Source organism: Filicampus tigris, chromosome 9, assembly GCF_054856515.1.
Source record: "Filicampus tigris isolate MCC_2025a chromosome 9, RoL_Ftig_1.0, whole genome shotgun sequence".
Classification (NCBI taxonomy): domain Eukaryota; kingdom Metazoa; phylum Chordata; class Actinopteri; order Syngnathiformes; family Syngnathidae; genus Filicampus; species Filicampus tigris.
In genome coordinates this window covers 24,562,321-24,578,865 of record NC_141225.1, presented here as the reverse complement: position 1 = coordinate 24,578,865, position 16,545 = coordinate 24,562,321, and the positions used below count along the sequence as shown (strand labels likewise).

At 46.7% G+C, this 16,545-nt stretch overlaps 1 protein-coding gene across 3 annotated transcripts in view; it reads left to right on the top strand.

Annotated features, from left to right (window-relative positions):
• stab1 (stabilin 1) overlaps positions 1–10,055 on the top strand; it is a 35,909-nt gene extending 25,854 nt beyond the window's left edge. Inside the window, exons 56-69 of one of the 3 annotated variants that reach the window (XM_086041892.1) lie at positions 126–230; positions 380–496; positions 887–1,019; positions 1,527–1,587; positions 2,142–2,286; positions 3,425–3,558; positions 4,255–4,420; positions 5,028–5,134; positions 5,228–5,347; positions 5,980–6,114; positions 6,210–6,314; positions 7,336–7,485; positions 8,759–8,863; positions 9,856–10,055. In XM_086041892.1, coding sequence (XP_085898018.1) covers positions 126–230; positions 380–496; positions 887–1,019; positions 1,527–1,587; positions 2,142–2,286; positions 3,425–3,558; positions 4,255–4,420; positions 5,028–5,134; positions 5,228–5,347; positions 5,980–6,114; positions 6,210–6,314; positions 7,336–7,485; positions 8,759–8,863; positions 9,856–9,924 — 1,652 coding nt within the window. In that variant the 3' untranslated portion in view covers positions 9,925–10,055. Of the gene's footprint in view, positions 1–125; positions 231–379; positions 497–596; positions 1,020–1,526; positions 1,588–2,141; positions 2,287–3,424; positions 3,559–4,254; positions 4,421–5,027; positions 5,135–5,227; positions 5,348–5,979; positions 6,115–6,209; positions 6,315–7,335; positions 7,486–8,758; positions 8,864–9,855 lie in introns of those variants that run through there. The other 2 variants (XM_086041893.1, XM_086041894.1) reach the window with 2 other exon arrangements.
• Positions 10,056–16,545: the final 6,490 nt, after the last annotated feature.

Genomic DNA, 16,545 nt, shown 5'->3' with positions numbered 1-16,545 from the left:
GCTTAGTAATTGTGCGTGTGTGTCGGGGTGTACTTGTTTGCGTATGTTTTTGCATCTGTTCAAAACGCGTGTGCGCATGTCTGCCTTTGTGTTGCGTACGCGTCTTTGTGTCGTGTGCGTGCCAGCGTGCGAGTGCGGCAAGCAGGGAAGGTGCGACGAGGGCTCGGACGGATCGGGCCAGTGCGTGTGTAGGCCCGGCTGGAAGGGCGACCGCTGCCAGATCGACTTGGGTGAGTGACGCCACCAGGTGGTGCTCTGATTGACGCTTTCCTCCATTTTAGATTCAATACAGAGCAAGCGTTTGGTTGTCAATGTTGTTGGCCAGAGCCAAATTTGTAGATGTGGGCACATATTATTCTTTGTATTTGTGCGTGTGTAGGTTCCATCCCCGAGGAGTGCCATCCGTGTCACGCTCAGGCCGATTGTTTGCCAGTGGTGGGCTGCCAGTGCAAATCCGGTTTTCAGGGCAACGGCACTTTCTGTGCTCCCGAGCCACGTGAGTGTCACCGTTAGTTAAGCTCCATGTACTGCGATGCAATTCGACTCCGCCTTCACTAGTGGCACTTTGTCACAGGCGCATGTCGATTATTGCACAGATTTGACTCACTAGCAACGTGTCTAAGTCCCAGTTGCGTGATGACGAGCGATTGTAAGTCGCGGGGCCAAAGAGTGTCGACTACGCCGGATATCCAGGACAGCGGATATACGTTCAAACTCAAACGGCTTCCCACATTCTGCCTAGCAACCAATGACCAGCATTACACTTGACAACAAATCCAAGCCACGCCGCTGCCCTCCGTCGCCTTCACAAAGGAGCTCTTAGCGGCAAATAGGCAGGCTAACGCTGCTACGGCTGCTCATTTGACCGCTTCCAAACGCCTGGCAGCTCCGGATCTGTGCGCCGAGTACAACGGCGGCTGTCACCAGGACGCCAACTGCAGCCAGACGGGACTGCGGGTCAACTGCACCTGTGGCAGCGGTTACCGGGGTGACGGCCACACCTGCGACGCCATTAACAGGTGAACGGGGGAAAAGGATGTTTTGATGCTATGTTTTGCGGTACGTATTTGGTCCCCTGTCGCTAGAAATCTGTTGGCAATCAGATGAAAGAAGTTAGATCAAGCTGTACTCAGCAGAGATGCACTCATGTGCACAGATGGCTCCAGACTTTTGGGCTTAACAAGTTTAGTTCCGAACAACCAGTCAGAGGACGGAAAATGCTGAGCGAGCTGAAATGCGATTGGTGAAAGAAACATTGCGTCGCTAACGTTGTTGAACACGGGCCAGCGCAGCTGATTGCAAAGGCCCTAGACTCATGAGGTTGACATGTGATTGGTCGAAGAGAGGAAATATTGTTGAAGCAGTGCAGCCAAGTCAAACGAAGAGAGTACAGTAAGTGATTACAAATACATTGATAGTTTCATGGCAAAAATATTCCAACTTAGGCCGGGTCAGTGATTCTGATCGTGTTTAGGCCAGCCACTAGTAAAAAAAAAAAAATACAAAATGATGAATGTGTTTTCCAGGTGTGTGGAAGAGACAAACGGCGGCTGCAGCGACTTTGCATCCTGCAAGTTCACGGGCCCGGTGGGTGCAAATGTACACAGTTAACCCTCACTATTCACTTTTGGGGGTTTGTTTGCACTTTTGAGCCTTGCAAATAGCCCTCCGCATGCTTTCGACTGGGGAAAAAAAAAAACGTTTTTTTTTAAAGACATTGCAACGTTAACTTCCAATGTCGGCGGCTTCCGATATTAGATTCCCAAGTTAACGTCCAACATATAACGGCATGACATAGACTGTTAGCTCCAACTTTTCCTATCTTGTTAGCTTCTGACGTTAGCTCCGATATTAGCTTCCAAAGTTAGTTTCGATATTAGCTTTCAGTGGGGGGTTATTTATTTATTTTCAATAGTTTCGAAACGCTGACGGAACGGCGGGTACTTACGAAAGAAGTTTGCCATCGGAATCGCTGACGGAAGCCCGTTTAAAATCAAATGCGGAGCGGCTAATGACATTAGCTTTTGAAGTTGGTACCCAACATTCCCTCTAACGAAGATCAGCGCCACACACCAGCCTCGGCGTCATTATCCGGCTTTACTGCACTTCACTACTCGCATTGCTCATGGTCTCGCCTCCAGAACGAGCGCGAGTGCGAGTGCTTGGCGGGCTACGTGGGCAACGGCGTTCAGTGCCTGGAGAAAGTGCTGCCCCCTGTTGACCGCTGCCTGGAGGACAACGGCGGCTGCAGTCCCCTGGCCTCCTGCAAGGACTTGCATTACCACGGTAACGGCGACATTGCGTACGACGGAAACGGACCTCTTCCATGTGACACCTCTCTCTCCGTTACCATGGCAACAGACAACTCGCGATCTTTGGGCGCGATGACTTGAATAACTTTAAGAGCCTCCATTGCAACCTGGAGCCCGTTACCGTCTTCACGAGATGTCTGTCACCATGGCGACAAATCTCTCACGCTGGTAACCTTTTCACAAGGCGTCTGTTACCATGGCAACATAGCGGCGAAAACCTGCGCTACATATGAATGACTTGACACCCGCTTTTAACGCCGTAACACGGAATCTGTTACCGCGCAAACGGAAATGTTATCCTCCTAACCTCGATATCTGTTACCATGGTGACAGTAGTTCTGTGACCCTTTTATCTCTCATCGTCTCTGTTTTGACTTGTTACCTACAAATTGCCCTGTGTTACCATGGTCATTTTGTTACCAGAGTCGCAGTAGTCATTTTTGCCAGCGGTTATCAAAGCTGCGGGGTTCATTTGAATTATTTGACACATTCTCCGGTTACCGTGGTAACGTTTCATTCGAAAATGTTACCACGTAGCAAACATCTTGTCATGTTTTTTTTTTTTCAACCTGTTCAACCAGTGGGCTACATTTGAATTATTTAACACATTACTACCATCGTAAAAGACACCCAGCAGGCTTATTCAGGAAAAGGTCAAACCTTTCTGTTACCATGGTAACAGACATCTGATGACTTTTGTTACCCGCGAACTGCTTATCTAATACGGTCCGGCACCCGCTGTTACTACTGTAACAGAATATCCCCATGGATGTGTTACCACGGTAACAGTACAGCACATGCATGCGTTTTTACCATCCCACACCAGTAACGTGGTCACTTGTTTCCATGGTAACACATCCACGGGCATATTCTGTTACCCTAGTAACTCGGACTCGCGCATAACCCGAATGAGTGTAGTTACCATGGCAACATTGTAACAAGGGAAAGCCGTGAGAATAAAGAGGGTGCGGGGTGGGGGGGGGGGGGGGGTTGGTTGCGGTCGGTTACTGGCGCCTTAGCGGTCACAGGGTTGCCATGGTAACCGACGGCGTGGAGACGCGGTTACGTTAGCGCACTTAGGCCGGTCTCCAACGCGGCGCTTGTGTTCCCAGCCAATACTGCGGGAGTGTTCCACCTGCGCTCGCCGGAAGGCAAGTACAAGATGAATTTCAGTCAGGCGGACGCCGCGTGCCAAGCCGAGGGGGCCGCGCTGGCCAACCTCAAGCAGCTGGGCGACGCGCAACAGGTACACGCATACACACATATTGCATGGGTGGTTTCCATGGAGACCTCACGTGCGTCAACACGGTCTTCGTTGCGGCTTAATTAATCGGTCGCTCTCCGATTACATTTACGATTTAGTTCCAACTTGACATTTTTATTTTCATTACTTTAGCTTTGGTGAGCAATTTACCTTGACAGCAAATACAAACAGATGTTTTTATTTAGAGTTTGATTATGGGAAGATGTAAACCACTCGAGAAATGAAGCAGGTCAAGACAAATATCAAATACCTGCATTCATTTGTTTGTCACGGACAAAAATGGGGGCAATCGGGCCAATGTGAAAAATAAATGTTCCGAGTGATCAGTGTCAAGTGGGAATTATTTGAATGATGAAATCACATTGAAATTCGTGTATAACGGACGCACTCGGGCACCTGCGGATTTGCAATCTTCGAGATTTTTTTTTTTCAAATGTTTTTTTCCTCCCTCCCATTTGTCGTGGTAAATGCATAGTGAACGTTTATCAGCCCTTTTTGACGATTTTTTTGCGGTTGAAAAAGTTTGTCTTGCTAAAAATGTGTGAATTAGTGAAAGAGGAGTATGGAAGGAAGCAGTCAAAGCGTTGCGTTCCTTCCACGGAACAATTTCTCCACAAGCCTCTTCTCGCTGTCGTGTCCAGCGCTTGCGTTTGTTGACGTAGCCACTTGCGCTTGCAGCTGGGGATGCATCTGTGCGTGGCCGGCTGGATGGAGGGCGGCGCGGTGGGCTACCCCACGCAATACCCCAGCATGAATTGCGGGGAAAACCACGTGGGCGTGGTCCTCTACAAGGATCCCGTGGACCAGAAAAGCACGTACGACGCCTACTGCTACAGACTCTCAGGTGCCGCTCATCTTGACAAAAGTTCCAAAATCTCTCCATTCGTTTTAGACTTCTGCCATGGAAAAATGTCAAATACTGAAAAATGGGCACATTTGGACAACGGGAAAATATTTCGGAACCCTTTTGTGCCCACCACAGTGGACAGCTATTTAAAAGTGGCTTTCGCCAATGTTAATTCATCTAAATTAAAAAAAAATATTTGTAACCCTTTCGTGCGTTAATTATGATTTCATGTTATTATTTCAAATCTAAATATATTTTTTTTAGTGTCATTAGCAACTTTTAAATAGCTGTCCGCTGTTGTGACCACTTTGCATGAAAGGGTTGATTATGGTTTGTTTTCAAATGTCACAAATGAGCCCACATTTCAAGGTTGGAGTGCTTTGAATCGGTGGACAAATGTGAAAAGATGAAAGTTGTCAAATTGGAGAATTTCTGTGATGGAGATTGTCAAATGCTGAAAAATGAAGGAATTTTAAGAAAATACTCCCTTAAAAATACAAAAATTCAAGTCGGAATGGTTTGATTAGGTTCCGAAATTTGGACTTCAATCTGATTTAAAGTAGACATATGTCACAAATTGAGCGTTTTGAAACTGAAACCGCAGACGTTGAATGCAAGTGCGTGGACGGCTTCGATGGGGACGGCATCTTCTGCAACGGCGTCCTGATTAACGTCCTGGCGTCCTACAGCAACTTCACCCTCTTTTACAAGGTCAAGCGCCGGACACGCTTCAATCCTGAAAGCGCCTTCGTCCAATCTCAATTTTCTTTTCTTTTTTTTTTTTTTCTTCTTCTTCCATTTCAGTCCTTGTTGGACTACGGCGGTTTGTCCGCGGAGGGCCAGCGTCTGGTCGACTTTTTGTCTCAGCGGCAGTCGGAGGTGACGCTGTTTGTCCCCCACGATGACGGATTCAGTCCCGGCCAAGTGAGCCCACCCGCCACCTTTTCTGACTCCGCTTGGGGCCATGTTCACTTGGATTGTGCACAGCGGCGCTGATTTTGAATCACCTCCGTGGATTCATTTCTATTGTGCAGGACGGTATCGATCGTGAATCATTTTTATTCTAGTCCTGTTTATTTCTACTCAATTTAGATCATGAATCATTTTGAGTCTCTAGATTATTTCTAGTCATATTTGTGTTGTGCAAGAAGGTGTTGGTCATGAGTACTTTTTACCCCTTGAATTATTTGCAGTCGTGTTTATTGCTGTCGTGCAATGTGGCGTGATTGTGATCATTTTTACGCCCCGGTTTAGTCTTCCTGTTCAATTCTCTTGTGCACAGCGATGGATGGCGATCGTGCATGAAGTTTTATTCCGTGGATTATTTCTGTTTTTTTGTATCGCGCATGGTAGCAATGATCCAAAATATTTTTTTCATCTGTGGATGAATTTTTCATGTCTTTCTATTGCGCGCGGTGGCGATGGTCGACAATTTTGACAATGGATTATTTCTAGTCGTTCTGTTTATTTCTTTTGTGCACGGTGGTGATCGGCGTGAGTAATTTCTCCTCTCTGTATGATTTGAAGTCCTTGTGTTGTTTCGCCGCCCGTGTCAGGTGCTCTCGGGTCGAGATGTGGAGTATCACATCTCCACCAATCACGTCAGACGACCATTTAAGGAGCTGCGACACCAGGAAGTCATCCCGTCCAGGCTTGGCTTGGACCTGTCTGTTACCCACGGCAACAACGAGGTTGGACCCATTGAAGCGCACGCGCACGCACCGCTAAGCACAACGCGATTTCATTTTCCGTCTTTTTTTTTTTTTTTGACCACTTTTCCCCTCAGAGTCGTAAACTGGTGAACCAGCGCCTCCTGCTGGCCTGGGACATCCCGGCGGTCAACGGCATCGTTCACGTTATCGAGGCTCCGCTCACGGCTCCACCGCCTCAAGTGAGCTGCATATATATTCATTAGGATGGAAACATGCTACATTTCAGGTGTTCGGACACTCAATAATATACTTTAGAGCTATATAAACATGAAACACAATGCTAAGATACTGTGCTGCCTTGACATACGAGTCAGCTTTGTTTATGGCCACTCCCAGTTGAAGTTTACTGTTAAAACAAAACAAAGAGAAATACACATTGTGCCTTGAAAACAACCTCATAGCTTTGCCTTAAAGTCATTCTAGCTTAAGGCTAACAAACAATGCAAAACGCCATCGAGAGGCTAATGAATAGCATCTAGAGTAGCGGTGGCGTATTGCATTGCCCAGCGGAAATTTGAACACGTACATAGCCAATATGTCTTCACGGGCATATATTATTTATCCTCTGCAAAGAACAATTAGCATTACTGCATCTTATGGCGTCAGTTGTGGAACTCTGTGTTTGCGAAGGAGCAGCAGAATGTCCATTTTTCTATTGAAGCAAATAGTGGAGCAAACATTACAAAGTTCTTATTAAATAAACACATTGCAAACTTTCTTTGAGAGGCTCAAACTGAATAATGGCCTTTCCAATCATTTCATTGCGGAAAGATGATTCGAACGAAGGAAATGTACAACTCAAGGCACTGCCTCACTACAGTTCAGTCATATTTAACCTTTAAGTTCAATGCATTTACATGTTTTTTCTTCAAATTTGTTTTTAAACCTTTATTTAGGTACAATTGTAACTTATGCGCAATGCATTTTAATCGAATCGTTATGAATTCACGTGTGTTTATATTCAAGCACATGTGGAAATTTTTAAAGCGGCTTAGAATAATCGTAAATATATATTTGGGGAATAAATCGTTGTTTTGTTTTTGTTGGTCATAATGGTATTTTTGGGATCCGTTGAACCACTGCTTGCAATCATTCCAGTCCGTCCCTCATGGTCGTCATGGTTACCAGCTCATTTTGCAGAAGCGCCGTTATCCGGTTGATTGATGTTGTGCGCGCATTTTTGTCCGGCGGCCATAACAGGTCCCCCATTACTCTTCGCGCGGCCACGCCCACTCCAGCGGCACCGTGTCGGCCATCTTGGTGTCGCTGCTGCTGACCGGCGTGGCGGCAGGGATCGGATACTACGTCTTCAAACACAAGACGGACGCCTTCAGATTTCAGTACTTCAAAGTGAGGCACACGCACACCCACACACACACACACACAAGGGGGAGGGGCGGTGGGGAGCTCGGATGCTAATGGCGGCTAACGGCCTGTGGCAGGCATTTGGTGGCTAACCCGTCAGTAAGGATTTACTCATTAGCATTTGAGCAGCGTAATTGTAATGAAGGAAACTTAGCAGTCGTGTGGATTTGTGTCTGATTTTATCATTTGTGCTGTGCTTGGGGTCAGAGTCGGGCCAAGTGGATGTCAGGGCGGACCAGCCTCCCGCACTACGCAAAAGATCACTTTACATGGGCCGGCATTGCTGACTCTGAGGTTTGAGGGCAGATTACATTGAAATGGCAACACTGAGACTAAAATCGGATTAGAGCAAAAAAATCCAACCAATAGAAATGGTGTAGAGCTGGGTGACGTGGAGAAAAAGAAAATCTGTCACGCTATAGGCCATTTTATATCATGATAATGATATACCACAATTTTTATTCTAAAATGAGTTCTTAAAAAAATATGACACTGTGACTGCTTTCCTGTTCTCACTTTATTTAGAAGTGACATTAAACAGATCCGTCTCAAATGAGAAATCCATCCAGTGCTGCTATGTCAAATGATCAAATGTAAACAGGAGAGGCACCTGCATATTTTTGCAAAAATATAGATACCCAAATAAGAGGCATAATAAAGTTTCAGACAGATATTGATCCAAAAAAAAATCAACTGTAATGTCATTTTGAGAACATCGTCTCAAAGGTCACAATGAAAACCAGGACTGTATTGTGGAAACAAATCACATTTGTGATATTCAATATACCTTCTTAGTATACTTTTAATCCTCTTGGCCACTCCTCCCTGCTGATGTACTCAGTAAATGAATCCATTTCAGCAGACACTTCCAAAAATTGCCTGCTATTTTGCTGTCCATAGCTGAAAACGCTCCGCTTTTACGCGGTTCCAGCCAGACTTCTGTGAAACGTGTCCTCCGTCACCCAAGAAACTTCATTCCGCTGTTTCACGTTGACATTAGGTTAGCTTAGCAATTAGCACGGCCTCTCCGATGACTCCTCGTTACCCCTTGGTGAGAACGATACTTGTAAGAAATTGTTAGTTCATTCTTTCCCAAAGGAGTCATATTCGTCACGTGCTGACCGCACCTCCTTCTTTGGACTCTTGCGAATCAAGGAATACAACTTCACGGAAGAAGTATTCAAATTGAACTTGTACAAGGAGGTCGTTGAGCGCCCAGCGCCGCTAACAGCTAACGACCGGTCCTCTTGCGTATCAGAATGACGACGAGGACAATCCGGCAGGCGGCCCGTCCAAACCCGCCCTGGTCTCCATCCCCAATCCTTTGTACAGCGGCTCCAGAGCCTTCGCCGAGCCTTTTGGGGTGAGTCGGCTCGACGCGCCGCACCGGCATTAGCCGGCCCGTGTCAATCATTACCAGAGCTGGGCATTGTACTCAACATGTGCGGTCGGTTTACCACCTACAGCCGGAGCGCCCTTCCGCCGTCCGTTTATCCGACATTTTTTTCCGGCCCGGAAAAAAAGAGTACCTGCCTATGATTTTAAACAGGCTACCGTTAGCATTTCCGACTACAAACTGCGACCAACTGCCGCTAAATTTTGATCCGTCTATCCGGCTAATCCCCCCTGAAAAAAAAATCCCACCTCATATTCAAACAGATAGTGCACAATTACGCGGTTAGTTTGCGTATCTACCTCATTCTGCCCAAAGAGCTTGACAAAGCCTCACATGCACAGAAAACGGATTGTCATCTGTAACAGCCCCCAACCAAATGTTGACGACATGAAGGTAAAAGGTTGACCCATCGTTGACATTTCTCTCTGAGCTTTTGGCTTCGGCAAACAAATAAAGAAGACATCCTTGATATGTGGACGGTCGTAGCGTCTGGAGTTATTTCTGCAAGCTAGCAGCAGTGTTTACTCGCCATCTTTTTCCTTCTGAGATGATCGGGCAGAACGCAAGCGTCTGCCATTATTGCCAAGAGTCTACGGCGTGACCCTGGCGGCACGCTGTTAGCCGAGCAAAAACATGCCTGATGTCAAATACACGAATCAGGCAGCAAACGTACCTGCATCCAACCAAACGATAATAATCAATGTCAGGTTATAGACGATTCCATAGAAGGGCCAAAATCCACTTCCGCTTATGCTTGATCCGTCTTTTTCCCCAAATTTCCCGTAGCGCTTATGCTTAATCCGTCTTTTTTCAAAAATATCCCGTTCGTCGCCGGCAAAATGGGCGTCCGGTTCCTCGGCTAGGCGGGATGCCCAGCTCTGATCATGACTCGCATCACCAATGATCGGTCGGTCACGTGACTCCTTCCTCTTGACGGTGACTTTCCCTCCATATGGCAGGAGACCAGTCAGGGGGCGGAGCCGGCAGAACCTGAGGAACCTCCAAAGATCCTGGACCTGGACCAGTAAAAGTGCTTGTATGCTCGCCGGTTGACTTTTCTTAACGGGCTGTTTTTCGTGTATCCCAAAATCAAAGCTGTCGCGCAACAGGAAGACAAAGTGATTGTCAATAAAGTTTTGCACTAATCGTTTTCTACCAACCACGCGTCACATGACACTTTGTCGCTAATCATCTCACTTCGCTAACCCCTTTTCAACCCGTTTGCTAACCAAAACAGCAACTACTGATGATGAATAGCTCAACTGAAGTGTTGAGTCTTGATGTTGTCTGTATGCGTATTTTGGGGAAACACTTGACTTAACAAAGGAAACAAACACGCCCAAAAAAAAAAAAAAAAACCCACTGGGGATTGGCTGTTGAAGATCAAAAAATCTTGTTGCAAAACATTAGCCTGGTTTACACGTAGTCTTGTATTCCATTAGAGTCGGGTTCGATGGCCAAACTGAATGAAAATGTAAACGAATGGCGGGCGGTGAGTTGCCAACCTGGTCTTAAATGACCTAATCCACATCTTGATAGCAGCACGACCACATTGCAAAATAACACCAAAAAAAAAAAAGGCCGTACAACTACGCTGGGAACTACAGAGACATTTTGCGTATTTGCAGAAGTGCTGTGTTACTCGGAAAAGGAAACAACATGCAAAACTTTAACCTTTGAGTACATCAACAATTGCCACAGTTCGTTATCCACTCATGTAAAAAAAATTTTGAAATGCCAGAAACAAATATTGCGACGTTATGGTCTATTCCGCAATGTCATTTTGGAGCTTCTGAATAATCTAAGGATTGATTGACATCTGCACCAGTCACAAGAAGGAGTCGTGCCATATGGAGAATGACACTCCCAAAAAATCCTCCCAACTCGGGTTATTTTTGTGCACTGCGAAAATTGATGCTGGCCTCTCCCACAGAAGTTTTTAATGCAATTTATATGCGGGATGGTAGATTTTATTTTTTTTTAGATATTTTCTTAACTCAGTACTATGTTTGTCTTCAACTAACACTTCCCATTCCATCACTTCAAATTTTGTTTTGCACTTGCAAAAAATGCCCTGCGCAAACCCCTTATAAGCAAAGCGGGTATTTCCACATAAGGTGCTGAATGTGGATCACTTCCTGGTACGTGCGGATGTGTGTGTGCGGCTAACAAATTCTCTGTGAAAATGTCTCCTGGTTGTTTCCTCACTGTTGTCAACACGCGCACACCTTTCAGATCCCTGTCAAGTAAAAATGTCTTGTGAGTTTGTGGCAACCTTTCCATGTGTGAATGATGAAAAACACATCAAATGAGGCTTGAAACTTGTGGAAAGTCAAGCCATTGTCTATTCGCTGTGGTGAAGGATATGGATGACTTTATACTAGCCAATATGTTAACCAAAAATCAATATGTTAGCCATATGTTGTTCTGACAGTCATCGGGTTACGCAGTTATGTGACGACATGACATGGTCATCACACACACAATCAGAGCTGGCCACTTGAGCCTTTTTTTGCCACTGGGTCCTCCGTCCGCGACCCGGGTACGCTTCCTTCCCTGTCCCTCTGTACTTATTCATAAAAATGATCGTCCTCCGACCTCGTCCGTCCTCGTCCTTTTAAAGCGCTTCCGTCCTTACGTCCGTCCCCACCCAGCAGGGAAAAAAACAAGCGTCCGTGCATGACGCCGCAGGAGAGATGCTAACGGCAGAGGTGGATCTAAAGCTGATTAGCCTGCTAATTTACTATTCAAATCCGTTTACCTTATGGGCACCCACGTCCGGGATAACGGTTTGACGAGACAAGATGGAAGAAAGAAAAGTCTTTGGAATCCTCAGTCTTCCGTCTTTCTCGCGGTTGACAATGAGGCGCTCTAAAGCGGCCACTCGAACCGGACGAAGTCGAGATGCATTTCCGAGGCGTCGGCAAAGCTAGCTAGCTAGCTTCACGCGCTCGGCAGTTGCTGAAGCAAACAAAGACGCTCAAGTGGTCAGAGTGGGGGAAGGGTGACTCAGGCCGGACTCCAAAGTGTGTCACGCTGCGCCGTTTTAGCCACGCCCAGAAAGTCAGGACAACTGGAACAATTGGCGTGCTAGTGTGCGTGCGTGCGTGCGTGCGTCGTACATGTTTGCGCATACAACAAGAGTGACAAAATGGGCGGCGTGCGTGCGACTGGTTTGACCTCACAACTTAAAAGCCCTCCTGATTGTTTCCTTTTTGGCACACACACATGCCCACGCACGCACGCACACACACACACACACATGCACACACGCTATGCTTTCCTCTCCAACTAGTAAGAAGTCTGCTGGCATTTCAAACGGCTGCTTGAATGATGTGTCATAGCGTGTGTGTGAAAACGGTGCCAAAATGGAACCTGTGCAACTTTACGCGTGTGAAAATAGGCCCCTAGTTGTTTTGTTATTGTTCTCAACACACACACACACACAAAATTCAAACACACGCAAACAAGATCACGCAGACACTAAATGAAACAAACCCATGCAAATAAGCAACTCAGTGTGCTCTATATAATTAAAAATACCACATTGAAAAGCATTTTTAAAACTAAAGACTTTGACATTTAAAAGCAAAGGCAAGAAATAAAAAGTTAAGTCAACGCAAACACATTTTCGTTTGTGGAATAAGTGCTAATCCACTCGTTTTTAGCCATCTCCAGGGGCGGCCATTGTGTCTTGTCGACTGAAAATGACATCACAACTGCTCACAACGACCAATCATGGCTCAGATTCAGAAAGCAGGTCAGCCGCGATTGGTCGTTGTGAGCAGTTGTGATGTCATTGGCAGTCGACACAAGACAAAATGGCCGCCCCCACAGATGGCGAAAAAGGGCTGGATTTTGCTTCTTAACTCCTATTCCACAAACACAATATTAATCCGAATGCCGTGTTTCAACGAGTGGGCCTGCGGGGAACATATTCTTGGAAAAAAATCCCCAAATCTTTGGGTTGATTTGCGCTTTAAACTTCCCAAAAGAACGTAGAGCGCAAAGACAAGATTTTGTCAAAATTGATTTTGAAAATGCTTTTCGCTCGGGGCTGACTCGACGTCCGTTGGGCGGCTTTTTTTCCATTTGTGTGCAAGGCAAATCCCAGCCACCCACTCGTCCGCTGAGCAAAAGTATCGGAACGGGCTTCATTGGATGACCTTCAAGCGAACGACATTTGTTGGCATCGGGCTTCCTTGCATCTTTCCGTTCTTTTTTGTTTCCGGGGGGTTCCCCCCTTCAGTCTTGCTCTACTGGGTTCCAGTCCGGTGATTGACTTGACCTTGGAAAAAGACCTTTTCCGCCCCGATGAAGTCCTTTGTTGTGTGTTTTGGGTGATTGACCTGTTGCGCGAAGACGCTTCTGACAACGAGTTTGGACGCACTTTTCTGAAGTCCAAGCCATGGCCTGAGCTCCACGGAGCACGATGCTTCGCGCATGAGCTAGCGGCTTTTGGATCATCCTAAGCCCATCCTTTCTTTCATCCCTTCTTTGGTCACGTTGGGAGCGCTCGGTCTCGCTCTCATCGCTCCCGAAAACATTTGTGGCTGACTCTTTTCGAAATCCAATCCGGCCGTGCAAGTCTTGTCGCTGACGAGTGGTTTGAATCTTGCGCACGGTGCGGCCTGTATGTTTCTTCTGTCCAAGTCTTCTGCGAAGAGTGAAATTGCGATGCCTTCGGCACTGGCCGGCGGAGGTCGGCCGTGACGTCACTGACCGTTTGTCCTTTTGTCTTATTCGTCGCAATGTTTCTGCTGTCGACACCCTTGGCCGACCCGTCTTTTCCCTCAGGACTTTCTTTTGTCTTCGGGACATTCCAAATTGTTGTTATGACCATGCCCGATGTCCGTGGAATGTTTTTCCCGCTTCTCTCGGCGTCCGAATGCTTTTCGTTTCTCTCTGGTCTTCACGTTTTGCTTAACCCGCGAAGGCCCAAAGCGCCTGGCTCAACATCTCTCGAAAACGATTTGAAAGGGCGCCTTTAGAATCGCCCTCGACGAGCTGAGCGTTGCCCGGAAATTCAACACGTCCACAAGAATGGATACCTCGGCCCCTGTAGCAGATAGAAACATCATTCCAAAGGAATTTGAGAGCTTAGACGTGTGGCTTTCACACCGCCGCCGGTTTATTATTATTTACTGTTTCAATCAAAGTTGTAAAAATAAAGTGTCGGTGCAAGAGAAGAAAAATCGAGTGGCAATTCATTACCATCCCCGATTCTGTTACAAAGCCGTCCATATCGTCATATCGTATCACGTTCGACCGCTTGCACTGCTTCACAAGCGCGTCGTCTATGTCACTGCCGTCACTTATTTCAGAGCACCCGCGATCGTCTGCGTCCACCATTATTGCCCGAAAAAATTACGGGACATCCTCCGAGGGCTCGGGAGGCCGTCACGTGTATATTCTGATGCATTTGCACCGAGATTTGGATTTTGAAAAAGAACATGACGAAAACGCTCTCCTGGCTGTAAAGGTAGAAAGACGCCGAAATGGGTTAACAGCAAATGCAGTTTTCACAAGTGAAACCCGAGGCCAAAAACAAGCACTATCTAATGTTTAAGCAATCAGTCGAAAAGGCAACGCACCTCAGCAACTAGAAACACCCAGCAGTCACGTTCCAATACTTTTGCTCACTTGAAAAGTGGGTGGCTTCAATCAACATGAATTCAAACAAACACAAAAAAACGGAAAGCCTCATATACACACGCAATCTCACACGAAATCAAAAAAAATACACGCACACGCAAAAAAAAAACCACAACAACACAAAGACACACACACCAGATCAAACACAAGACACACATACGCAAACACGTGCAAGGCGGTTGTGTGTGTGCGTGTTGCGCCGTGTCATGAATCATTGATGGCGTCGAATGTCAGCACTGCAAATGTGCTGAGCTCGTCACTAAAGAGCGACCGCCGTTTAACGGACGTGCGTGACACAACGACATGTCCGCACAAACATGCAAACATGATGCAGACGTGCGCACACGAGCACGGTCGGTGGCCTGATCCAAAATAAATAGATCCAGGGTCAGAACTCAAAATCCCCAGAAGCCATTTTAGGCGTGGAACAAATGGGCAAAGTTGGGGGCAGTAGCGTGCGACAGGGCCGTTATTCGTCGTCCGTCTGCGGCGTGGGTCCACTTCCGTCATTGGCCTTTTTTTCCAGGGGGGAAAAAATTGTCGCCTCTAATTTTAAACGGCCGTCTGTCGGCTAGCGCCCGGCTGAGCGACGTTTGAAACGAAACGAGGCGAAAGACTCACCACGACAAAAATGATCACTGCAGGGTGGCATTGGAAGCCGCCGTGCGCCACGTCCGGCCGGACTGAACGCGTCTCCTTTTAGGACCCTGAAGCTGCAAGCCTCGGTGTCGGCCAAGGGAAAACGGAAGCCTCTGTTATAGGGATTGTGGTACTGTATTGCCCTCCCCCTCTTGAAATGGTAATGCCCCAGCTGTAGGAGGGAGCGGCGCCGTACGTGAAGTCAGAATGAGGAAATACAGGCGCGCTTGAACGCACACTACTGCCTTGTCTCTTTATACGCAAACAGCCTCGCCCGTGTCAGTGGACGGACGGAGCGGTCCGTCACATAGACTGAATGCCCAGCTCTGCCATTTTGCGGAATCGGAATAAGATGTCAGTGGTTTCCATCCTGACAACAAACAAACCACAGGCGCTTTAACATTGTTAACGTTGACATGGTTAGCATTTTAACACTGTAAACGTTTGTCTTTGACAACAGAGAAAATGTAGACGACAACGGCATTTTAAAGTCTGAAAATGCTAACGTAGTTAGCATGTGTGCATAGACTAAAAGAGGACATGACAAACAGCTGGAAGTCTGAAAATGCTAACATCAATGTTAGCATTTGTGAGTGAACGCTTCAAAGTGTACAAACATGAAACTGTGGAGACCACTAACATGTTATCTGATCCAACACAACGGCAGCTTTGAGCCTCAAAACGCTAACATGTTAAGTACGTATTTGAATGGACAGCCTGGCAAGTTCTGAAAACAGAGAACACGTAATGCGACAAAACATTATCTCAGCGTAGCGCTAGATGAAAGGCGGGAAGCTAGCTGCTTGCTGCTAACCGCTAGCCCCTTTGTTGCTTTTGTTGCGTGTGTGGGGGGGGGAGAAGGTTGGCGGCAATCGTCACGCGCGAGCAGAGCAGCCATGTCGTTTACGACCCATGGTTTCCCCTTCCTCTTTTTCACCTTGCTAATGTTTATTTTTTCTTTCTTGTAAAGTGGCTTCCACCCTTTCCCCCTCCCTCAACGCTGGAGGCTAAAACCAAGGTTGTGTAGGGACTCATTCGCTCATTCCCTGAATCCCTCATCGCTAAATAGGGATTTTTATACACTCGATTATACTGAAAAGCTCAAAGCGGGAGAAGTGACACTGCAAGCTACGCACTGGTTAGCGTTATTGTTTTTCCTTGGCCCGTTCTGCTTTGAATCTTAAAACTTGATTTGAGATTCGTTATTAATGCCCCATTTGCTTCTATATTCGAGTCACGTTGCACCGATTCGTGCACAGCCCTGGCGAATTAGCGAACCAGTGAATAATTCCCACCAAAGCCTTTGTACCCAAGAAACTGAAAATTCTTTTTCTAAATTGATGCAAAAATGGCAT